The sequence below is a fragment of the Salvelinus namaycush genome, chromosome 29 (genome assembly GCF_016432855.1).
Source record: "Salvelinus namaycush isolate Seneca chromosome 29, SaNama_1.0, whole genome shotgun sequence".
In the NCBI taxonomy this organism is placed as follows: Eukaryota; Metazoa; Chordata; class Actinopteri; order Salmoniformes; family Salmonidae; genus Salvelinus; species Salvelinus namaycush.
In genome coordinates, this window is record NC_052335.1 from 2,210,044 (window position 1) to 2,236,550 (window position 26,507).

Genomic DNA, 26,507 nt, shown 5'->3' on the forward strand with positions numbered 1-26,507 from the left:
TGCTACTCTGCACACACAAGCTTGTTAGCTTGCTAGCTTAAGCTTGTTAGCTAGCTAGCTCAAAGGACATTTAAAGTTCCTTCACTGATGCCGCTCCTGCCAGGTATAATTCTGTGCACTTCATTCAAATAAAGCATGTCATAAAAAGATGCCCAGCTCTCAACGCCTCCTCCTCAGCCCTCTCTCGCTTTCTCCCCACCCACAAAAATTTGAGTTGCATCTTATGCCATAGGCTACACTTGTCTGTCCATCATGCCTGTAAACAACTAGCTTGCCTGCTCTGTCTGCACTGATTGGTGAAGTATTTTAATGAGCTAAATGTAAAAAAACTGTTGATTTCACAGGTTAAAAAAGGAACAGAAAGGTACAATATAAACTGGTAATCTTGGGGGTTCGAACCGGTTCAGAACTTTACTTTGCTGGTCGGAACAGTGGAATGGAACAAAAAAAAGAATGGTTCTGTTCAGAACAAAACGATCAGAAAATACTGTAGGTACAAACCCCTGCATACAACTAATCATTTTCTTTATTCTGTCAAACTTGATAATTGAAAATAAATATAAACAGAGGTTTTATAAGTTACATTGAGTTGATGTACACTACTTGCCCTGGAGTAGGGGCGTCTCACCTATTCTGTAAGGTCTAAAGAGGGAGGGGTTACTTGGTAGGTTCCTCAGTCCTTTTAGTACACACACTATCTCACTTCAGGTTGTCACTGTGATAGCAAAGAATTCTGAAGCTTTCCTCACTAGATCTAGTCAAGTGTACAGAATTGATTTAGAGGCGAGTTGTGTTGATCTCTTTACTATCTCAGCCATCCAGGGCAAATCAAATCAAATGTACTTGTCACATGCTTCATGAACAATAGGTGTACGCTAACAGTTAAAGGCTTACTTTCAGTTCACTTTTTCCAACAATTCAGAGTCCTTTTTCCCTTTACTTGGTCGGCACTAAAGTATTGAGAGGAGCCCCTACAAGGCTCTACATCTGTATCTGTGCAAGAGTGTGAAAAGGAATGACAAGATGTAGAGGCCTGAATTCCACACCCCATACTTCTCTCATAATGGATAGCGCCTGCTGTGGAATCTGACTTCTATATGGATGGCATTCACTTTAGCCCATATCATATTGCATGCATCACATTCACACACACACACACATATGCAATACACACAAACCATATTTAGGCCATCAAACCCAATGTCCCATAGCGGATATCCGTCAACCACCTGTGGTGTGTATCACAAACGGATAGTAGCAGCATGCATGCATAACCACACACATACACAATACACACACCAGAGCATGTGAGCTGATTTGAGTGGTTGTAATTCCCGCTCATTGCTCGTGGAGTGGTGCTTGCCCACTGCTCCTGCTTCATGTCCTTTCCAACCGCTCCTAAAACCGCTGTGTGTCTTCACAGGAAAAAATACTGAGGCTCCAAATTTGCTCCACTCATTAAAAATCACAATTTAACCAACACCCATTTATTTGTGTGACCACCTGGACCTACCAGTTGGTTTTGAAGTATTGAAACCAAACCATGTGATTTTTATGAGAAGTATTTGAATAGACATGAAATGGTGAATGTAAGAAGTGCACATCATTTCAAATAGGCTACATGTCATATTAAACAGCATGTAAACACTCTAAATAGGTCAGGAGCCAGACAAGGAGACTAAGAATTAATGAAAAAGAAAATGAATTATTTAGGCTAAATTATTTCCATTATGTCAAGGCTATAGCCTACAAAGAAATACATTGTGAAGCATTTGTGAGTGCGTTACAATAGGCTGGTAGGGAAATAAAGCGCTCAGCATTTAAACAACATTTCATTGTATAGTCTATTCATCATTATAGTCTATAAATTGCGCATATAGGCTGTGACTTACTTAGAATGAAATACAAATTAAACGGAAAATGACTTATTACTGCCTTTGAATTCATTTTTAGAAACAGTAGTTTGGCCAGTCTGTGGCTTCAGGCTCATGCGATGGTCCCTGGAGAGCTGGCCAGCAGCGGAGAATATCCTCTCCTCACTTGCAGAGCCACTGGGGATGCTAAATACCCTTTTGACCACTCTTGCCAGGCTGGGCAGAGATGCAAACTTGTTTTTTTCTTTTCTTCTATAGGTAGGCCTAAAGGTTTTTAGGCAAAATATCCCAATCAAATCGGAACGCTCCTTGAACATGGGAATATGCCAGGCCTATTGGGCCGAAATCAATTATTGTATAGATCAGGGTTCCCCAACTGACAGGCCGCGGGCCAAATCTGGCCCACCAGCAATATTATCTGGCCCCCAAAAGCCCCCCAAATTATTCTAAATATTTTTTTATAAAAAAAAATAGATATGTATGAAAAAAAATAGGACCTGAGATGCAAAAAGCCCAAAATGCAATGTCCCAAGAAGGAAGTTACCCTACCTAAATAATGCAAAAGTTACATTTTAACTTAACTAATAAAGCAGGCTGGCAATCAATAGGAGTTGCACAGCGCCTGGTGCTGAAAATATAGCTCACTTTTTATGCAAGTGCCACACAGCAACAGACAGGGCAAAACTACACCAGTCGAGTAATTCACTTCAACAATAATCTTCATTTTAATTTGACTTTACATACAACAAGAGGGCTTAAATTGGAGTATATTTCTTCCGAGCCTAGGCCATATAAAATAACTTAACTGGCTGTGGTTGGCTGAGGCATAACAGCATCTTTAACAAGAAAAAAAATATATGACCTAATATAAATGTTTTTTTGTTAAATTATGCCTACTTCCAATTGCAACTGGACCAAAAATGTAGCATCCTACATGAAACAATCATTTAAAGAAAAAAAGACAATGTCTGTGTCTTGAGACCTAAATAGCCATGTATAAGCGCTCGCAATAATGTTAGTGTTTACTAAATACAGTCATGTAGGCCACTGAGTTACTTCCTTGGACACAATCTTGTGGATGTCTTGTGAGATAGATGTGAGTATAACGCGCAGGCAGTCTGACTATCAGTCAAAAGTTTGGGCAAACCTACTTATTCCAGGGTTTTTCTTTATTTTTAACTATTTTCTACATTGTAGACACAAAAACACATGCACACACACGCACACACACGCACACGCACACACACACACACACACACACACACACACACACACACACACACACACACACACACACACACACACACACACACACACACAAGCATCCAACACTGAAACAGCGAAAACATAGTCACCCTGACCTATGGTAACATGGCATTAACACCCCTAGCAACATGCCACCATCAATGATGGCAACATGCCAACACAATATGTTTTGACTACCTATTAACGGTATGTGTATTCGGGGAAGTGGTATGTTGTAGGTGCAGTTATCACAGTGAGCTAACAAAAAAGAGGAGTCAGAGAGAGATTTGCTCAGAGAGGGGGAATGGATAGAAAGAAAGAGTGGAGTGGAGTGTGAGGACCGGTGGGTCGGCTTTGCTATCTTCTAGGTCCCTTGGAGGATTGGCTGATTAGATCCCCCCTGTGTCTGGGCCACATCGGAAAACCCTGACTGCATGGGGCTCTCTCACACTTACATACTCACTCAGGATGCAGGGTGATTGGTAAGTCTTGACTGAATTATGCATTTTCATACACACACACACACACCAGTGGAGGCTGCTGAGAGGAGGACGGCTCATAATAATCGCTGGAACGGAGTCAATGGAATGGCTTCAAACACATGGAAAACATGTATTTGATAGCGTTCCACTCATTCCACTCCAGCCATTCCCACGAGCCCATCCTAACCAATTAAGATGCCACCAACTTCCTGTGAGGCACACACACACACACACACACACAGAGAGAGTTAGCAAAAGACAGGAATAAAGTGGGGGAAGGGAAAAGAGGGAGAGAGAACACCCTCTGGTGTTAACATGAACTGTGCGTCATAGTGGGCCTTAGGCTGTCCCTTACTCCTGTTATAGTTTCCCCTTGTACACACTGACAACATCCCTGACTATGACTCATAACACACACATTGTCATTGCATGTTCTCATTCACACATGACCTGGCCTCCTCCCCCTTGTTGATGACAGTACAAGAGGAGGGGAGTAAGTCACACATACAGTGTAGTTCCAGGCTAGGCCCAGAGCCAGAGGTATGGTTACTAAAAGCAGTATTTAAATAGCAGGGGCCTGGATGTTAACCATACATTGAAGCACAGAACAGAACCTAGCTAGCCATTGTTGCTATACTCTCCACACAGAGATAGTGAGAGAGGGAGGATAGCGAATAGGGAAATTGTACTATCATCACCCACACCTGATTCTGATCTGGGAAACTGAGCTGGGCTATGATGACTGGTTTATGTGATGACTACAGGGATGGTGATGACTGGCTTTGTAATGTCCCACTATCCCCACTACTGTATGTCACATACTCTTTGGTCTAGTAAATTGGTTGTACTGTTCTTCACTATGCCTAGTCTAATCTTGAACACAAACTTACTGTTACCTATAAGTACTTGGTGTACTAAACTAGAACAGAACTGAACTGCAGTGTTCTGCTGTAGTATTGAGTGCTGCGGTATTTCCTAGTAATCTGCTTGACAGTGTTCAGTTCCACTCTGTAATGTTCAGTGCTCTGATCTTGTGTATTTCTCTCCATGCAGTGCAATACTGAGGGGGTGTAATATGAAGTGTCATCTTCATTGTTCCCTCAACCTCCCACTCCACTGTCCCTCTCTGATGACAGCATCAAAAGAACATAATAGGAGAAGATAAAGGCAGTCAAGGTATCTAACGTTCATTCCAGCAGCCCAGAATAAGACAAGAGAGAGAGAGAGAGGAGAGAGAGGAGGGAGAGAGAAAGTGCCATCTGAAACACTCTCAGATATTCCCTTATCATAAAGCTTTATGTGCAGATTTTCTGTTGTCATCAGAACTGAATATGGGCCACACGCACACACGCACAGTGCCTTCAGAAAGTATTCACACCCCTTGACTTTTTCCACATTTTGTTGTGTTACAATTTATTAAATTACACCTGCGGTTAAATCCGCAGGGTGGACGGGTTTAGAGTCATTAAATATTGGGTGGGTGGCAGGCAGGTTGAATAAAGAGATGACCTACACGTCAATTGCCAAATGCCTTTGGGAACAGGCAGAAAAAGTTTACATCAAATCCACGGAGGCAAAAAGGACAATGTCGGAATTGAATTCAATCAGAGAAAAGATGCGAAATGGAGAGTTGATAATAAAGAGAAGGGAGGGCCAGAAATGTAATATTTGGAAAACATTTGGTGAAGTGGTAAATGAGGATGTGCCGGCTATGTTATGTGTGATGATGGCACTATACAAATTCGACAGTCACAAAACACAGCCTTCAAACAGGCCTATGTCACGTGTCCCAATATGGCGCCGACAGACAGGGCAGCTCTGCTTCTAACTCCTAAACAACTTTGCAGTATTTTGTTATTTTGTGTGTTATTTATGAAATTATTAGCCCAGGACATTTTTTGTGTTATTACATACAGCCGGAAATAACTTTTGTATATCAGAGCGGCGGTAACTCACCAGCATTACGAACGGGAATGCGACTTTCCCGAATTGTTCGTAACCCCCAGGGCAATTGAACTGATTCCAGAGGCTGATCCAAAACACCGCCAGTGGAGAATAGGTATTCGGAGTGGACTTCTAGTGGACTTCCGACTCAGGAGGCGCGCACACCATCCACCGCTTCCGAGTATATTACTCGCTAATGATCAGTCTCTGGATAATAAAGTAGACGAGCTCAGGGCGAGGATCTCCTTTCGGGAGACATCAGAGATTGTAACATACTCTGTTTCACGGAAACATGGCTCTCTCAGGATATACTGTCTTTGTCCATACAGGCAGCTGGGTTCTCAGTATATCGCACAGACAGGAATAAAGAATTCTCCGTGAAGAAGAAAGGTGGGGGTGTATGTTTCATGATCAACCACTCATGGTGTGATTGTGATAACATACAGAAACTCAAGTCCTTTTGTTCACCCGACCTAGAATACCTCACAAGCAAATGCCGACCGTATTACCTCCCAAGAGAATTATCTTCGGAGAGAACTATTCCCCCTCAAGCCGATACCAAGACGGCCCTCAAAGAACTTCACAAGACTTTATTCAAACTGGAAACCACATATCCAGAGGCCACATTTATTGTGGCTGGAGATTTTAACAAAGCAAAGTTGAGGAAAACGCTACCGAAGTTCTCTCAACACATTGACTGTAGTACTCACTGCTACTCCAACTTCCGGGATGCCTACAAGGCCCTCCCCTGCCCTCCCTTCATCAAATCTGATAACGACTCCATTTTGCTCCTCCCTTCCTATAGGCAGAAACTCAAACAGGAAGTACCCGTGCTAAGGGCTATTCAACGCTGGTCTGACCAATCGGAATCCACGCATCAAGATTGTTTTGATCACGCAAACGGGGATATGTTCCGGGTAGCCTCCGAAAATAATATAGACGAATATACTGATACGGTGACTGAGTTTATCAGGAAGTGTTGTACCCACTGTGACTATTAAAACCTACCCTAACCAAAAACCAGGGATAGATGGCAGCATTCCCACAAAACTGAAAGCGCGAACCATCACGTTTAACCATGGCAAGGTGACTGGGAATATGGCCGAATACAAACAGTGCAGTTATTCCATCCGTAAGGCAATCAAAGAGGCAAAACTCCAGTATAGAGACAAAGTGGAGTCGCAATTCAATGGCTCAGACACAAGACGTATGTGGCAGGATCTACAGACAATCACGGACTACAAAGGAAAAACCAGCCTCGTCGCGGACACCGACGTCTTGCTTCCGGACAAGCTCAACACCTTCTTCGCCCACTTTGAGGATAATACAGTACCACCGACGCGGCTTGCTATCAAAGAGATGACTATCGCACTCACTTCTGTTATCATGAAGTTCTTTGAAGAGGCTAATTAAGGATCATATCCCCTCTACCTTACCTGACACCCTAGACCCATTTAAAATAATCTCTCACTCAATGTCAACAAAGGAGCTGATCGTGGACTTCAGGAAACAGCAGTGGGAGCACGCCCCTATCCACATCGATGGGACTGCAGTGGAGCAGGTGGAAAGCTTCAAGTTCCTTGGCATACATATCACTGACGATCTGAAATGGTCCACCCACACAGAAAGTGTGGTGAAGAAGGCGCAACAGGAGACTGAAGAAATTTGGCTTGGCACCTAAAACCCTCACAAACTTGTACAGATGCACAATTGAGAGGCTGCTGTCGGGCTGTATCACCGTCTGGTACGCTATCATCCAGAAGGTGAGGTCAGTACAGGTGCACCGAGAGACTGAAAAACAGCTTCTATCTCAAGGCCATCAGACTGTTAAATAGCCATCACAAGGCAGCTTCCACCCGGTTACGTAGCCCTGCACCTTAGATGCTGCTGCCTAATAGACATGAAATCACTGGTCACTTTAATAATGGAACACTAGTCACTATACTTATGTTTACATATTTTTGCTTTACTCATCTCATATGTACACTTCTCAAAAAAATAAAAGGAACACTTAAACAACACAATGTAACTCCAAGTCAATCACACTTCTGTGAAATCAAACTGTCCACTTAGGAAGCAACACTGATTGACAATAAATTTCACATGCTGTTGTGCAAATGGAATAGACAACAGGTGGAAATTATAGGCAATTAGCAAGACACCCCCAATAAAGGAGTGGTTCTGCAGGTGGTGACCACAGACCACTTCTCAGTTCCTATGCTTCCTGGCTGATGTTTTGGTCACTTTTGAATGCTGGCGGTGCTTTCACTCTAGTGGTAGCATGAGACGGAGTCTACAACCCACACAAGTGGCTCAGGTAGTGCAGCTCATCCAGGATGGCACATCAATGCGAGCTGTGGCAAGAAGGTTTGCCGTGTCTGTCAGCGTAGTGTCCAGAGCATGGAGGCGCTACCAGGAGACAGGCCAGTACATCAGGAGACGTGGAGGAGGCCGTAGGAGGGCAACAACCCAGCAGCAGGACCGCTACCTCCGCCTTTGTGCAAGGAGGAGCAGGAGGAGCACTGCCAGAGCCCTGCAAAATGACCTCCAGCAGGCCACAAATGTGCATGTGTCTGCTCAAACGGTCAGAAACAGACTCAATGAGGGTGGTATGAGGGCCCGACGTCCACAGGTGGGGGTTGTGCTTACAGCCCAACACCGTGCAGGACGTTTGGCATTTGCCAGAGAACACCAAGATTGGCAAATTCGCCACTGGCGCCCTGTGCTCTTCACAGATGAAAGCAGGTTCACACTGAGCACATGTGACAGACGTGACAGAGTCTGGAGACGCCGTGGAGAACGTTCTGCTGCCTGCAACATCCTCCGGCATGACCGGCTAGCTACTGTCCTCCTCTGGGTATATTGACTTCAAAACAAAACCTAGGAGGCTCATGGTTCTCACCCTCTTCCATAGACTTACACAGTAATTATGACAACGTGCTCCAACTTATTAGAGCTCTTACAGCATGAAATGACATGTTGTCCACCCATTCAAACAATCAGAAAATGAATCTAGTACTGAAAGCATAAGCTACAGCTAGCTAGCACTGCAGTGCATCAAATGTGGTGAGTAGTTGACTCAAAGAGAGAGAAAGATAATAGTTGAACAGTTTTAAACAAATTAATTTATTTCAAAATATGGAAGCAAGAGAGAGAGAGCTAACTATATTTGGTTGACATTTTTTGTTTTACTTTCACTTTCACTTACCTAGTGAATGCAGCTAGCTAGTTTAGCCTACTCAAACAACATGCTCAAACAGAGAGGGATGCTATGTTAGATAGATGCTATCCAACACTGGAACTCTTCTAAGTCAAGGTAAGCTTTTGGTTTAATAAATGTATTGCCCCCGGGCCTGCCGGTTAACTGCTAAACTGCTTTCTGACTGTACACTGTATTGCATGATTGTAGCGAGTTTACTAACATGTTAGGTCTAGTAGCTATGTTGACCATGACGTTAGCGGTCATGATATGAAGGTTTGGCTTGTAAAGTGTTTTTGCCTGGTCACAGACAGCTGCTATGTTGTGCACTGAAGTCTTCAAGCGAAGGGAAAAGGTGAGAGGAGGAGAGCGCGTAGATAGTTGCCAGAAGGAATTATATATACAACGAGCAAAGTGACCATGCTGTTTTTATGTGGCTGCTATGTAAGTGAACTGTGTTTGCATGTGATCAGGTGTGCATTCATTCTGCTGATTCTGTTGAAAAACGTTTCTTAAACGGAAGCAAACAGAACGAAACGGGGATAAACATACCTGAATTTGTGTCACTGTTTGTAAACTTTCATTCATACTGTAGGCTAGGTTATAGCAAACACGTGATGGGTACAGGGAACATTTTAGTATCATGTAGTAGCCTAAACCTATTTATTTTATATTGAGCTGGGTGAATGGAATATCAATGACAGTAATTCAATATGCTGTAATTGCCAGGCCCTGACCATAGAGAGCCTTTATATTCTCTATTTTGGTTAGGTCGGGGTGTGACTAGGGTGGGTAATCTAGGTTGTTTATTTCTATGTTGGCCTGGTATGGTTCCCAATCAGAGGCAGCTGTTTATCGTTGTCTCTGATTGGGGATCATATTTAGGCGGCCATTTCCCCACTGTGTTTTGTGGGATCTTGTTTTTGTGTTGTTGCCTGTGAGCACTCCAGAACGTCACGTTTCGTTTGTTCTTTATTGTTTTTGTGCGTTTCACTTCAATAAATATGTGGAACCCATATCACGCTGCGATTTGGTCCGAATGTTCTAACGGCGATCGTGACAGCAATAAAAAATTATCATCCTCCCTCATCTTATATGGCATGGACCACCACTGGTCTGTAAAAGTGCTGTCTTTATCAGCATAATAAAAGCTGATAGTATGTCAACCACATAAAATATGCACCCAATACGAACTGAAATATTATCAGAAACATGTTGGGTCGTTTTCACAGCTTTCTATTTTCCTGGTCAAACTGATGTCATTTTGAAATGGTGCACAGAAAATCATTCAATTTTTTGGGTAATTGCATTTTCTCCCCGGTCCCCTAACGTCTTTGCTCCGCATTCTATTGATTTATGACATTATTCTGGTGAGCAAGAGTTTATTTGGTCTTGTAGGGTAACATACAACGACAGAAGAGAAGCTGCATGTATCTAATTATAGACAAGTTGACTAACAAATAGCCTACCAAAATGTCAGAAATGATATGCAGAAACATATCTAAATCAGGTCCAAAAAAATACTGCAGCCCCTGTCAAAAAATCGTTCCACCATTTAGGACTGTAGTCTGCAGCGCATTTTCTATATTAGTGGGTTAGGGCTGGGTGCGGGCCTCATATTTTCACTTTATCACATATAGTCAGGCGGTTGCGGATGGTTATTAGCAATTGCGGGCGGGTGAACAAATAGCTGACCCGCGTAGGGCTGCGGTGGTGATTACATTTTGTCAGCTAGTGATTGTCAAGCAAATAACTGCTGGTCTCAAGGTAATTGACCATTCATGAACATAAACACATTTAGCATCTCCTGGCTTCCACACCTACAAGCCACTGATACAGACCTTCGGAACATCTACTGTACATTTTAAAAAGTCTAATAAATCCATTATTTATGTTAGACAGGTCTAAAGAAACACGATATGAAGAAAATGTCATCTATTTCAGAAGAACAGAATAGCATATTCTGAGTTATCCTTATGTTAGGCCCTGATCTGGATTTGCCATAATATGCCAAATGGCTGTGGGCTACATTAGTTCATTTAGCAGACAAGATCTGCTTAGAATTCCGTGGCATTATTTGATATTATTTTATAGTATGAAGAAAACAATTGAACATGGTTGAATAAAATAGAAAGAATGATTTCAAACGATTTCTGAGGGTGTGCACGCACGCAGCTATTCTGTGTTGAGTTGTTATCAAAGAAACAGGTCCTCCTGTATGCTTAATAATTTAGTTATTTATGTGATATAAACGTTGGGCTATATGTTTTGATTTTTATTACATTCTAAGACTGCATGATGCAACTCCATTGAAGATTTGAAAAAAGTCACATGAAAGGCATGAGCTCTGCTGTGTTTCGTACACAGGCTGCACACACTTCATCAGTCTCTCATTCACAATTTGACAAGCACTTGATAATGCCCGAATTTCCTGGCGGCATCCACCTAGTGTGGCCGTAATGCCATATAAAAAAGTCCATGTCTTTTGCGGACAGTGGCCGTTGTGCCCTTGGGCTGAATACATTGATGTCAGAGTGATTAGAGGGACAATAGAGTGCTGAGTACCAGGCAGTTAACAAGTTTGGAAGGCTACTAATGACCATCAGCAGCATCAGAGCTTGGAGAAGCCCAGTTACCGTGACTAAACGGTCAAGTGAAATTTGACTGCGGTCATGACTCTTTACTGCCGGTGTTGCGGTAATACGGTCCCCGTAACAGCCCCTAGACCTGCGCACCACTACTACACACAATACCCCATAATGTCAAAGTGTAATTATTTTTTTAGAAGTCAATAAGTATTCAAACCCTTTGTTATGCCACGCCTAAATAAGTAGTCCAAATCTGATTAACGAGTCACATAATAAGTTGCACGGACTCACTCTGTGTACAATAATAGTGTTTAACATAATTTTTGAATGACTACCTCATCTCTGTACCCCACACATAGTTATCTGCAAAGTCCCTCAGTCGAGCAGTGAATTTCAAACACAGATTCAATCACAACGACTAGGGAGGTTTTCCAATAGCTCTCAAAGAAGGGAACCTATTGGTAGATGGTTAAAAATGCGTTAATTAGGGCACCACGAGAGCAGTTCTTTAAAGAGTTACCCTCTCCTGAATTAAACTCTAAAAGGTCCTATCACATCTACAAACAGTCAACGTATTAATCATAACCTCGTATCATATCATCATTCTGAACAGTCGTAACCTCCATCTGCAAAAACCCAAGCCATACTTATGATTCAGTACTACACAAATTGGTTTAATTATTTATTTACTATCTAATTAAATGGGAACACAGGATAAACATACACACTTTGCACCGGTTATTGACTGAAGACTTAATACGCTGAAAACAGGTCCCTAGCGGAATGACAACAACATGGCTGCTTGTTAACTTCTTTGGGCTGCAAGCCCGAAGCCGGGCACAATATGACAACAGCCACTTCAAGTGCAGGGCGCGAAATTCAAAATATATTTTTTAGAAATATTTAACTTTCACACATTAACAAGTCCAATACAGCATATGAAAGATAAACATCTTGTGAATCCAGCCAACATGTCCGATTTTTAAAATGTTTTACAGCGAAAACACCACATATATTTATGTTAGCTCACCACCAAATACAAAAAAGGACAGACATTTTTCACAGCACAGATAGCATGCACAAAGCCAACCTAACTAACCAAGAACCAACCAAACTAACCAAGAAACAACTTCATCAGATGACAGTCTTATAACATGTTATACAATAAATCTATGTTTTGTTCGAAAAATGTGCATATTTGAGGTATAAATCAGTTTTACATTGCAGCTACCATCACAGCTACCGTCACAAATAGGACCGAAGCAGCCAGAGTAATTACAGACACCAACGTCAAATACCTAAATACTCATCATAAAACATTTCTGAAAAATACATGGTGTACAGCAAATGAAAGACAGGCATCTTGTGATTCCAGCCAATATTTCCGATTTCTTAAGTGTTTTACAGCGAAAACACAATATAGCATTATATTAGCTTACCACAATAGCCAGAAACACAAGCCATTCCCCAGCAGCAAAAGTTAGCGATCGTAACAAACCAGCAAAAGATATATAATTTTTGACTAACCTTGATAAGCTTCATCAGATGACAGTCCTATAACATCAGGTTATACATACACTTATGTTTTGTTCGAAAATGTGCATATTTAGAGCTGAAATCAGTGGTTATACATTGTGCTAACGTAGCATCTTTTTCCCACAACGTCCGGATATTTTTCTGACACTTTTTCTGACACACATATTCTGACCAAATAACTATTCATAAACATAACAAAAAAATACATGTTGTATAGGAAATGATAGATACACTAGTTCTTAATGCAATCGCCGTGTTAGAATTCTAAAAATAACTTCATTACGATATGCAGTTTACGTTATGGCGAGAGCGTGCCCAAAACCGCAAACTACTAGTTCACATGTACGACAGATATATGAAATAACATCATAAAATGGGTCCTACTTTTGCTGATCTTCCATCAGAATGTTGTACAAGGGGTCCTTTGTCGGGAACAATCGTTGTTTGGATTTAGAATGTCCTCTTCTCCAGTCAATTAGCACGGAAAGCTAGCAAAGTGGCGCGAAGCTCTCCTTCCTGAACATACGCAGACAAAGCAACACGCCTAACGTCCCAAAAAAAATTCAATAATCTAATAAAACTATATTGAAAAAACATACTTTACGATGATATTGTCACATGTATCAAATAAAATCAAAGCCGGAGATATTAGTCGTCTATAACGACAGCTTATCAGAAGGCAAATCCAGGTCCCTTCACGCGCTCTCCAGAAAACAGGAAACTGGTGACACGTCATGCAAAGAGCTTTTATTCGACCCCAGATCAAGTTATACACTTCATTTCTTCTCTCACTGCCTGTCGACATCTAGTGGAAGACGTATGAAGTGCATGTATACTGATATATATCTGGGACATTTATAGGCAGGGCCTAGAACAGAGCATCAATTTCAGATTTTCCACTTCCTGTCAGGAAGTTTGCTGCAAAATGAGTTCTGTTTTACTCACAGATATAATTCAAACGGTTTTAGAAACTAGAGAGTGTTTTCTATCCAATAGTAATAATAATATGCATATTGTACGAGCAAGAATTGAGTACGAGGCCATTTGAAATGGGCACCTTTTATCCGGCTACTCAATACTGCCCCTGCAGCCCAAACAGGTTAAAGAAGAGATGGAGAGGGAGAGAGAGAGGGACATAGACACTTAAAATTGGTACATTCAGAAACTACTCTCACCTACAGTAACCATATACTTTGCACACAAACCGCCGCCCGCTTTGAGTAAGAAATCATGAATGTATTTACGTGAAATGCCTGGGTTCGATGGGGATCTCTCTCGGTGAATAGGGTAGCCTTGCCTTGGCAGTTGGGCCTTTTCGCGGCACGCTTGTAAGACTTTGATTGTCCGAAATGGTTCCGACAAGTCTTCTACTGTTGTCCTTCTCTGTAGTTGTCCAATATCCGGTGACTTGTCGTGTAGTCCTGAACAGAACTACAGAGTTGACTTTCCTTCCATTCACTCTTGAAGAGGCTTCTTTGAAGATAGGCTAGCCAGCCGTATTGATGGTTTGAACAGAGTAACAGGATGGTCCTACTTAAATTAGCTTTCATAGATACTTAGGACAGCTAATCAGCCATACCCGTGATTATCTGGGAGGGTAGTGTATCGTCTCCACCTCGTGTTGAGATTCAAAGTTCAAACCACTTTAAACGTGCAGCTGCAGCGTCACATCTTTCTGGTCTGATGTGTTTTTTCTTAACCCATCATTTATACAATTTGTTCAAAAAGGGGAGGTTCCAACAGGTTGACATGCTCTCTGACCTCACTCAGAGCGGTGACTACTCACTGTGCAAAGTTATATATTCATTTAATCTCTTATAGCTTCTCAAATCACATCCCTCTCTTAACAAAAACACTTTAATCATTGTTCATATTACATGCACAACGCATTGTATGGAAACTTCATATATTGGGTATACTTTCCAAGTTACAGTATTTCCTTTATGACGTTGTTAATGACTTCACAAAATAACCAACAAAATCAAATTTGACCATTTCCCACATTCTATGTTAGAAATATTGTTGCAGTATTGATTTACAGCAGGATGTGAGTTGTTAACCCCCCCCCCCCCCCCCTAGATATTTCCTTCCCCCCCTCTAAGGTGAGAAGGTGTCTGATTGAAGTTAATCATTGCAAACCTGATCTGACCTATTTGGATTCTTGTGGACATTATTTTCAAGCATGGTAGTGGCTGCATCATGTTATGGGTATGCTTGTCATTGGCAAGGACTAGGGAGTTTTATTAGGATACAAATAAATGGAATAGAGCTAAGCACAGAAAAAATCTTTGAGGAAAACCTGGATCAAATCAAATTGTATTTGTCACAGGTGTAGAGACCTCACCGTCAAATGCTTACTTACAAACCCTTAACCAACAATGCAGTTCAAGAAATAGATATAAGAAAATATTAACTAAATAAACTGAGGTCAAATAAAAATAAAAACATTAAATAAAATCAAAAAGTAACACAAGAAAATTACATAACAATAACAATGCTATATACAGTGGGTACCGGTACCGATGTCAACGTGCGGGTTTACAGGTTAGTCGAGGTCATTTGTAAAGTGACTATGTATAGATAATAAACAGCGTGTAGCAGCAGTGTAGGCGGGGTGGGTGGGGGGTCAATGTAAATAATCCGGGTGGCCATTTGATTAATTGTTATAGTCTCATGGCTTGGGGGTAGAAGCTGTTAAGGAGCCTTTTGGTCCTAGACTTGGAGCTTCGGTTCCGCTTGCCGTGCGGTAGCAGAGAGAACGATCTATGACTTGGGTGACTGGAGTCTTTGACAATTTTTTGGGCCTTCCTCTGACACCGCCTAGTGTCAGAGGTCCTGGATGTCAGAAAGCTTGGCCCCAATGATGTACCGGGCCGTACGCACTACCCCCTGCAGCGCCTTACGGGCAGATGCCGTGCAGTTTCCATACCAGGCGTTGCCATATCAGTCTACTTTCCAACAGACACTAGGAGACAAATTCACCTTTCAGCAGGACAATAACCAAAGACACAAGGCTAAATATACACTGGAGTTGCTTACCAAGACAATATTGAATGATCCTCAGTGGCCTAGTTACAGTTTAAAACTTAAATTGGCTTAAAGATCTATGGCAAGACTTGAAAATGCCTGTCTAGCAATGATCAACAACCAACTTGACAGAGCTTGAAGAATTTTAAAAAGAATAATGCTCAAAAATTGTACAATCCAGTTGTGCAAAGCTCTTACAGACTTACCCAGAAAGACTCACAGCTGTAATCGTGATTCTAAAATGTAATGACATTAATGTTTCATTTTTTATATATTTTTTTCCTTCCACTTTGACATTACAAAGTATTTTGTGTAGATTGTTGACCAAAAAGTACAAAGAAATACATTTGTATAACACAACAAAATGTGGAAAAAGTCAAGGGGTGTGAAAACTTTCTGAAGGCCCTTCACACAGAGTCACACAAAGACACACACACGCCCACACAAACACATGTTTGTGCGTGTATGGGTTAAGCGTGTATGGGTTAAGGTGTTTGAGATGTTGAGTTCAGTTTTTGGAAACAGAGAGTGAAAGTGAGAGAAGCAGGGGAAAGGATAAAGAGGGGAGAGGAGGACACACTGTGTTCAGTAGAGCATATATACAAGTGTGTTGACGTGTCCCTTTAGTCAGGGCATACCATGGCAGCTCCAGGACTGTCAGGCACTACTCCTCAGAGACCCATACTGTCACCCGTTCCTCTCCTCCACCTCTCTTCTTCCTCTACTTGTCTACCCCGAACAACCTTCCCTTTCTCTACCCACTCTTTCCTTCCTCTCGTCTATCCCCTCACCTCTCCTTCTCTCCTAACCCCCCACCCCTCCTCTATCAATTCCACTCCTCTCCTCTCTTCCCTGTCCTCTCTTCCCCTTCTGGCTTTTTCTCTCCCTCTCATCTCCTTTCCCCCTCTCCTCCTCCCTTTCCTCTCAGCACTGTCGAGACAGGACATCTGTACATGCCCAACACTGATCTTAACAGACATCTGTTCCGCCCCTCACTACGAGACAGGAAGAGACAGGATTGGGAAAATGCTACAAAACTCAAGATTGAATTATGCAAGAGCTCTAGAGCAGAAACAAAATGGAGGATGTCAACAGCAACACAAATATTTGACCCTGCTGGTCATCTACGAACATTTCAACATCTTGGCCATGTTCTGTTATAATCTCCACCCGGCACAGCCAGAAGAGGACTGGTCACCCCTCATAGCCTGGTTCCTCTCTAGGTTTCTTCCTAGGTTCTGGCATTTCTGGGGAGTTTTTCCTAGCCACCGTGCTTCTACACCTGCATTGTTTGCTGTTTGGGATTTTAGGCTGGGTTTCTGTACAGCACTTTGTGACATCAGCTGATGTAAGAAGGGCTTTATAAATACATTTGATTTGATTTGACAAATAACCAGTGAAATAGCCCAGTATCTTACAAATACTTCAACCCCATGCTGAAGAGGCCTACTAAATAAGAGTCAGATAGTGACTCACATCCTTTCTCCTTCACACCTGCAGTTACTGAAGCCACCAGGTGTGGATGAAGCCTAGAGGTGACTAAGAGGCTCTTTGATAGCTATGTCCATTCCACCACAAGCCGTTGTGACAGTGTGACGAGGAGAAGAGGCTGGTGTTGACACTCACAGTTCGATGGCTTTGTTCCACATGATGACGTAGCCTGAGAGTGTGAAGGACTCCACGTTGACGATGTGGATGTTTCCTTTCTCTGTGCCGATGTACAGCCATTTACTTTGGAAGGGCAGGTGGACGAACGTGATCCTGGAAGATGGAGAGAAATGAGAAAGTTGATGTAGGAGTTAAGAGACACAGAGAAATAGAGACACAGAGAGGTAGTACAAGTAGTAGCATTAGACAAAGAGAGAGAAAAAAAGAGAAAGACAGAAGTGTTTTGCTGATGATATCCTATTTGCATTTAAAACAAAGAAACTGTGCAGTTTAAAAATCTTCCTTGTTTTCTACAGTGAGCTAAAAATGCTGAGCTGAGACCAAGGTGACGGTGGAGGTGTTTAAAACTCTATTGGGCACCTAATTACCGGACTGATACGAGAGAAGAGGACTGGACCAGAACACATGTTACCCTTCCTTCCCTGCTCTCCATTTATCCATCTGTTTCATCTTCATTCTTTCATCAATTTGTCCAATAATTCCACTCGTCCTTCAACCATCAATTAATCCATTCATCCATCTCTCTATGTGAAGTTTAATGAACGGTCAAAAGCTTTTGAAACCTACATCAGTCTCTACCTGAGTCAGCTTCTACCCCCAAGCCATAGGACTCCTAATAGGACTCCTAAATACTCATGACTGCTAAATAGTTCATTACTGTTTACCCAAACTATCTGCACTGAATCTATCTTGCACTGACTCTATGCACAATCACAAGACTACACACTACCATATACATATTCACACACACTGCACTGACACTCTCACACAAAGCCCATGCACATTCACTACATACGCACATGCATACATAACACACACACGCATACCGACAACACAAACACACATACACACATACCTCCACCTTACCTGTCACCCTAGACCCACTTCTATTTGCTGACAATGCAATCGCCATCACACTGCCTTATCCCATCTGGACCAGAGGAAAACCTATGTAAAAATGCTGTTTATTGACTATAGCTCAGCATTCAACACCATAGTACCCTCCAAGATCATCATTAAGCTCAAGGCCCTGGGTCTGAACCCCGCCCTGTGCAATTGGGTCCTGGACTTCCTAACGGAGCGCCCCCAAGGTGGTGAAGGTAGGAAACAACATCTACACTTTGCTGGTCCTCAACACTGGGGCCCCACAAGGGTGTGTGCTCAGCCCCCTCCTTTTTATTTATTCGCTACCCGCTTCAGCACTCGGTGGCCCTGTTCTGGGAGCTTGTGTGGCCTACCACTTCGCGGCTGAGCCGTTGTTGCTCCTAGATGTTTCCACTTCACAATAACAGCACTTACAGTTGACCGAGGCAGCTCTAGCAGGGCAGAAATTTGATGAACTGACTTGTTGGAAAGGTGGCATCCTATGACGGTGCCATGTTGAACGACACTAAGCTCTTCAGTGCGGGCCATTCTACTGCCAATGTTTGTCTATGGAAATTGCATGGCTGTGTGCTCGATTTTATAGACTTTATAGTTTTATAGTCAGCAAGGGGTGTGGCTGAAATAGCTACTCATTTGTTAATGTAGTGTATATAAATTGGAGTGCTTTACAACAGGTATTGCCTCTAACTCTGTTGGAGGAGAAGTAAAGATATTAACATTCTGTTTGCTCCCCTGTTGTTTCTCTATGTCAAGGTCTTTTTTGACGCTCACACACACACACACACACACACACACACACACACACACACACACACACACACACACACACACACACACACACACACACACACACACACACACACACACACACACACACACACACACACACACACACGCCTCCAACTCAATCATGAAGTTTGCAGACGACACAACAGTAGTAGGCTTGATTACCAACAATGACGAGACAGCCTACAGGGAGGAGGTGAAGGCTCTGGGAGTGTGGTGTCAGGAAAATAACCTCTGACTCAAGGTCAACAAAACAAAGGAGACTTCAGGAAACAGCAGAGGGAGCACCCCCCTATCCACATCGATGGGACAGCAGTGGAGAAGATGGAAAGTTTTAAGTCCCGGGCATACATATCACTGACAAACTGAAATAGTCCACCCACACAGACAGTGTGGTGAAGAAGGCGCAACAGCGCGGACCAGAGACTGAAAAACAGCTTCTTTCTCAAGGCCATCAGACTGTTAAATAACCATCACTAGCACAGCAAGGCTGCTGCCTACAATACACAGACTTGAAATCATTGGCCACTTGGAATGGAACACTAGTCACTTTAATAATGTTTACATATCTTGCATTACTCATCTTATATGTATATACTGTACTCTATACTATATCTTATACTATGCCGCTGTCACGACTTCTTCCGAAGTCGATGCCTCTCCTTGTTCGGGCGGTGCTCGGCGATCGACGTCACCGGTCTTCTAGCCATCATTGATCTATGTTTCATTTTCCGTTGGTTTTGTCTGGTCTTCTTACACACCTAGTTCCAATCCCATTCATTAATTGTTGTGTATTTAACCCTCTGTTTCCCCTCATGTCCTTGTCAGAGATTGTTATGTTCATGTTCTATGGATTGGTGCGTGACGGGTTCTTGTACCAACATTTATTTTATTATGGACTTTGGTTTTGGAGTTTGTTTTACGTTATTAAACCATTATACCAAGTTTGATTCTCCTGCGCCTGACTTCCCTGCCACCTACATACACGACATGACAGCCACTCTGACATTGCTCATCCATATATTTATATATTCTTAATTCCATTCCTTTACTTAGATTTGTGTGTATTAAGTATTTGTTGTGAAATTGTTAGATATTACTGCACTGTCGGAACTAGAAGAACAAGCATTTCGCTATACCCCCAATAACATATGCTAAACCTGTGTATGTGACCAATACAATTTGATTTGATACCAACACAACACAAACACACACACACACTTTTGCACTCATCATATGCTGCTGCTACTCTGTTCTTTATTTTACTTGAATTATTATCTATCCTGACGTCTAGTCACTTTACCCTGCCTTCATGTACATATCTACCTCAAATACCGTATTATTATCTATCCTGATGTCTAGTCACTTTACCCTGCCTTCATGTACATATCTACCTCAAATACCTTATTATTATCTATCCGGATGCCTAGTCACTTTACCCTGCCTTCATGTACATATCTACCTCAAATACCTTATTATTATCTATCCTGATGCCTAGCCACTTTACCCTGCCTTCATGTACATATCTACCTCAAATACCGTATTATTATCTATCCTGATGTCTAGTCACTTTACCCTGCCTTCATGTACATATCTACCTCAAATACCTTATTATTATCTACCCTGATGTCTAGTCACTTTACCCTGCCTTCATGTACATATCTACCTCAAATACCTTATTATTATCTACCCTGATGCCTAGTCACTTTACCCTGCCTTCATGTACATATCTACCTCAAATACCTTATTATTATCTACCCTGATGTCTTGTTACTTTACCCTGCCTTCATGTACATATCTACCTCAAATACCTTATTATTATCTATCCTGATGCCTAGTCACTTTACCCTGCCTTCATGTACATATCTACCTCAAATACCGTATTATTATCTATCCTGATGTCTAGTCACTTTACCCTGCCTTCATGTACATATCTACCTCAAATACCTTATTATTATCTACCCTGATGCCTAGTCACTTTACCCTGCCTTCATGTACATATCTACCTCAAATACCTTATTATTATCTACCCTGATGTCTTGTTACTTTACCCTGCCTTCATGTACATATCTACCTCAAATACCTTATTATTATCTATCCTGATGCCTAGTCACTTTACCCTGCCTTCATGTACATATCTACCTCAAATACCTTATTATTATCTATCCTGATGTCTAGTCACTTTACCCTGCCTTCATGTACATATCTACCTCAAATACCTTATTATTATCTACCCTGATGCCCAGTCACTTTACCCTGCCTTCATGTACATATCTACCTCAAATACCTTATTATTATCTACCCTGATGCCCAGTCACTTTACCCTGCCTTCATGTACATATCTACCTCAAATACCTTATTATTATCTATCCTGATGCCTAGTCACTTTACCCTGCCTTCATGTACATATCTACCTCAAATACCGTATTATTATCTATCCTGATGTCTAGTCACTTTACCCTGCCTTCATGTACATATCTACCTCAAATACCTTATTATTATCTATCCGGATGCCTAGTCACTTTACCCTGCCTTCATGTACATATCTACCTCAAATACCGTATTATTATCTATCCGGATGTCTAGTCACTTTACCCTGCCTTCATGTAAATATCTACCTCAAATACCTCATACCCCTGCACACTGATCTGGTACTGGTACTCCATGTATTTAGCTCCATTCTTGTGTATTTTATTCTTCGTGTTACTATTTTTCTTTGTATAATAATTGTTTTAACCTCTGTATAGTTTGGAAGGGCTTATAAGCAAGCATTTCATAGTTAAGTCTACATCCGTTGTATTCGACGGATATGACATACAATTTGATTTGATTTGATTTGACATATGACCCAATGGTCATCTAACCCCACTAGTTATTTTGACCTGGAATCAGAACTGTCTTTATAACAAGCCATTCTCAAGTCCTCCTAATGGTACATGAATAAAACAGGACCAAAGTAGGTCAAACCGGTCATCCAATCAGGACTGATATACCTGAACCAAGCACTTCTGATCAGAACCACACTCTCTCAGGGAGTGCTTTCACATGTCGACCCTAAATTTCACATGTGGAACCATATTTTCAAATGTATTACATTTAGAGTTCACATGTTAACATGTGAGGAGAGTAACATGAGAATAACATGAAAAACAATCACATGAAAAAACATTTGCCGTTTCACATGTAGGAAAACTCCACATGGGAAAATCTCACTTTCACATGTGGAATTGCATATTCAAATGTAAAAAACCTTCACATGTGAAAATCTAATTAGCAGTTTTACATGTGAGAAACATTCACATGTGGAATTGCAAGTTCACATGTTGGGGTGAAATAGTGTTATTTTCCTCACGTGAAAAAGTGGTGTTAAGATGTTCCAGTAGCAATGTTTCCACATGTGGAATAGCAAATTCATTAATGCCATTCTGTAAAAAAGGTTACTTAGCCTACCTGAGTACTATAATTGAAGTGAGTAAAAAAAAAAAAGAGCCATTCACTCCATTATTATTGTAGTCCTCCATGGTGTTGCAATGATATACATGTGTACTTAGCACTACCACTAGGGAGAGGCATTCGGAGTGTTCCTGCTGCAGGCACGCTGCTCTCTTCGTCATACATTTTAGAAGGTTACTTTTTATGACGTTTGTATCTAATGGTTGCAAGCTAATTGTTAACCGCTAGCTACCTCAGTGATAGGCGATAGCTAGCTCTGCATTTTGTCTTAGCTAGCTATTCATGGCTTCTGTTATTGTTAGCTGTCTATTGGTTTTTGTTACTTTGGATACACAGGCCTAAAAGGGATTTTAATGTATTTTAAAATGTGTGAATGTGTTTGCTATTGGAATGAATGTAAACAAATACTTTTACATAATCTACATTTACATTTACATCTATACAGCTAAAAAACAACTGACATTGAGGTTAAAGAAAGTGTGCGTTTATCAATTTACCAGATTTTACTAACCGTTACCTTGGACGAAATCAGACGTCAATATTATTGTAATGGTCTTTATATAAAACTCTTTAAAAAACAGCTCAATTTGAACAAATTCTGACTTTGTGATTAATCGTGATCACAGCAAATCCTGCGATTCATTGGATTAAATGTTTAAACGTTTGACGTCCCTATTTTGAATTGAACCGTCAATATGCTGAGATTGAGAAAAATTGATAAAAAATGGAGTTGGGGCTCCCGAGTGGCACAGCGGTCTAAGGCACTGCATCTCAGTGCTAGAGGCGTCACTACAGACCCTGGTTAGATTCCAGGCTGTATCACAGCGGTCTAAGGCACTGCATCTCAGTGCTAGAGGCGTCACTACAGACCCTGGCTCAATGCCAGGCCTTATCTCAACTGGCCATGATTCGGAGTCCCATAGGGCGGCGCACAATTTGCCCAGCGTCGTTAAGGTTTGGCCGGGGTAGGCCGTCATTGTAAATAAGAATTTGTTCTTAAACTGACTTGCCTAATTAAATCAAGGTAAAAAAAAGAGAAACACAGTGTCATTCCTCTTGTCTAATGTTTGAGACATTGGCTGCTCCCATGGGGAACCCAGGTTCTAATCCCACCGGTTATGAAAGCAGATGTGAAATGTAGAATATCGTGTGAAATTATGTGAAACTATGTGTCTCTGAGTGGTGAGAAATGTCAGAAAAAAAAGAAGAAAAAAATCGGGAAAACACTGGAAAAATTTACATCTGAAAGCCCATCCATTATTTTTTTTTCACATGCATTTTTTCTCATTTCTCTCTCTCTCTCTCTCTTTCTGTCCGAGTTCCTTTCCTCCTCTTTTCCTCCTCTCCAATTTTCCCCTCTCCCTTTCTCTCTCTCTCTTCCTGTGTCCATCTTATGGATTCTCTTTTTCACTTGCACCCCAAACCCAAACCCCCTCCTTCCCTTCTCTATGTGTTTTTCTCCCTCTCTGTCTGTCTCAGTATCTTTCTCTCTGAAAGGCAGTAGTGAGAAGCAATGCATACTGTCAGACTGTAGACACACACAAGCATGCACACACACACACCTGAGTAGAGCTGGTGCTTGTCTCCGCTCCACTGCTCTGCAGTACCATGAATATATTCATGGGGTTGAGGAGAGGCGTCGGGCTGCTCGACATGCATCACACACACATACACACACCCACATACACAAACACAAAGCATAAGAACACTTGCGCACACCAATATACTTACATACCAAAACCCAATCGCTCATTCATGCATACACACTTGTTCACACACACATGCATATCTAGTCATGACAGCTAGTGGCGTTATCACATAGCCATTAGGTGGGAGGCAATTGATTTCAGGTGTTGTGCCATAGACCCATCTGCACTATCAGATGTGACTGTGTGTGTGTGTGTGTGTGATTGTTTTTGCATACATAGCATATTGTATGTGTGTGTGTGTGTGTGTGTGTATGTGCGTGCGTGCGTGCGTAAAGTGTCTTGCGAAAGTATTCACCCACTTGGCATTTTTCCTATTTTGTTGCCTTACAACCTGGAATTAAAATACATTTTCGGGGGGTTAGTATCATTTGATTTACACAACATGCCTACCACTTTGAAGTTGCTGTGAAACAAACAAGAAATAAAACTGGAGCGTGCATAACTATTCACCCTCCCAAAGTCAATACTTTGTAGAGCCACCTTTTGCAGCAAATACAGCTGCAAGTCTCTTGGGGTATGTCTCTATAAGCTTGGCACATCTAGCAACTGGGATTTTTGCCCATTCGTCAAGGCAAAATTGCTCCAGCTCCTTCAAGTTGGATGTTTAAAAAAAATAATAAAAAAATTCCTTCATTTAACTAGGCAAGTCAGTTAAGAACAAATTCTTATTTTCAATGACGGCCTAGGAACATTGGGTTAACTGCCTTGTTCAGGGGCAGAACAACTGATTTGTACCTTGTCAGCTTAGGGATTTGATCTTGCAACCTTGCGGTTACTAGTCCAACGCTCTAGCCACTAGGCTACCTGCCGCCCCACTAGGACACCTGCCAGGTTCGGCTGGTGTACAACAACCTTTAACTCATACCGCAGATTCTCAATTGGATTGAGGTCTGGGCTTTGACTAGGCCATTCCAAGACATTTAAATGTTTCCCCTTAAACCACTAGTGTTGCTTTAGCAGTATGCTTAGGGTCATTGTCCTGCTGGAAGGTGAACATCCGTCCCAGTCTCAAATCTCTGGAAGACTGAAACAGGTTTCCCTCAAGAATTTCCCTGTATTTAGCGCCATCCATAATTTCTTAAATTCTGACCAGTTTCACAGTCCCTGCTGATGAAAAACATATCCACAGCATGATGCTGCCACCACCATGCTTCACTGTGGGGGTGTTGTTCTCGGGGAGATGAGAGGTGTTGGGTTTGGCCAGACATAGCGTTTTCCTTAATGGTCAAAAAGCTACATTTTAGTCTCATCTGACCAGAATACCTTCTTCCATATGTTTTGGCGAACACCAAATGTGTTTGCTCATTTTTATTTTAAAGTAATGGCTTGTTTTCTGGCCACCCTTTCATAAAGCCCAGCTCTGTGGAGTGTACGGCTTAAAGTGGTCCTATGGACAGATACTCCAATCTCCGCTGTGGAGCTTTGCAGCTCCTTCAGGGTTATCTTTGGTCTCTTTGTTGCCTCTGATTAATGCCCTCCTTGCCTGGTCCATGAGTTTTGGTGGGCGGCCCTCTCTTGGCAGGTTTGTTGTGGTGCCATATTCTTTCCATTTTTTATTAATGGATTTAATGGTGCTCCGCGGGATGTTCAAAGTTTCAGATATTTTTTTATAACCCAACCCTGATCTGTACTTCTCCACAACTTTTTGACCTGTTTGGAGAGCTCCTTGGTCTTCATGGTGCTGCTGTAACGGATGTGATATGGCTAGCTAGTTAGCGGTGGTGCGCGCTAATAGCCTTTCAATCGGTTACGTCACTCGCTTTGAGACCTTGAAGTAGTGGTTCCCCTTGCCCTGCAAGGGCCGTGGCTTTTGTGGAGCGATGGGTAACGGTGCTTCGTGGGTGACTGTTGTTGATGTGTGCAGAGGTTCCTGGTTCGCGCCTGGGTCGGGGCGAGGGGACGGACTAAAGTTATACTGTTACACTGTTTGCTTGGTGGTGCCCCTTGCTTAGTGGTGTTGCAGACTCTGGGGCCTTTCAGAACAGGTGTATATATACTCAGATCATGTGACAGATCATGTGACACTTAGATTGCACACAGGTGGACTTTATTTAACTAATAATGTGACTTCTGAAGGTAATTGGTTGCACCAGATCTTATTTAGGGGCTTC

At 41.9% G+C, this 26,507-nt stretch overlaps 1 protein-coding gene across 2 annotated transcripts in view; it reads right to left on the reverse strand.

The window, feature by feature from the left end:
* Positions 1-26,507, reverse strand: part of LOC120024413 (syntaxin-binding protein 5-like) — a 179,409-nt gene that overhangs the window by 67,384 nt on the left and 85,518 nt on the right. For both annotated transcript variants that reach the window (XM_038968651.1, XM_038968652.1), the window contains exon 5: positions 17,522-17,656. In XM_038968651.1, the coding sequence (XP_038824579.1) occupies positions 17,522-17,656 (135 nt within the window). The remainder of the gene's footprint in view (positions 1-17,521; positions 17,657-26,507) is intronic.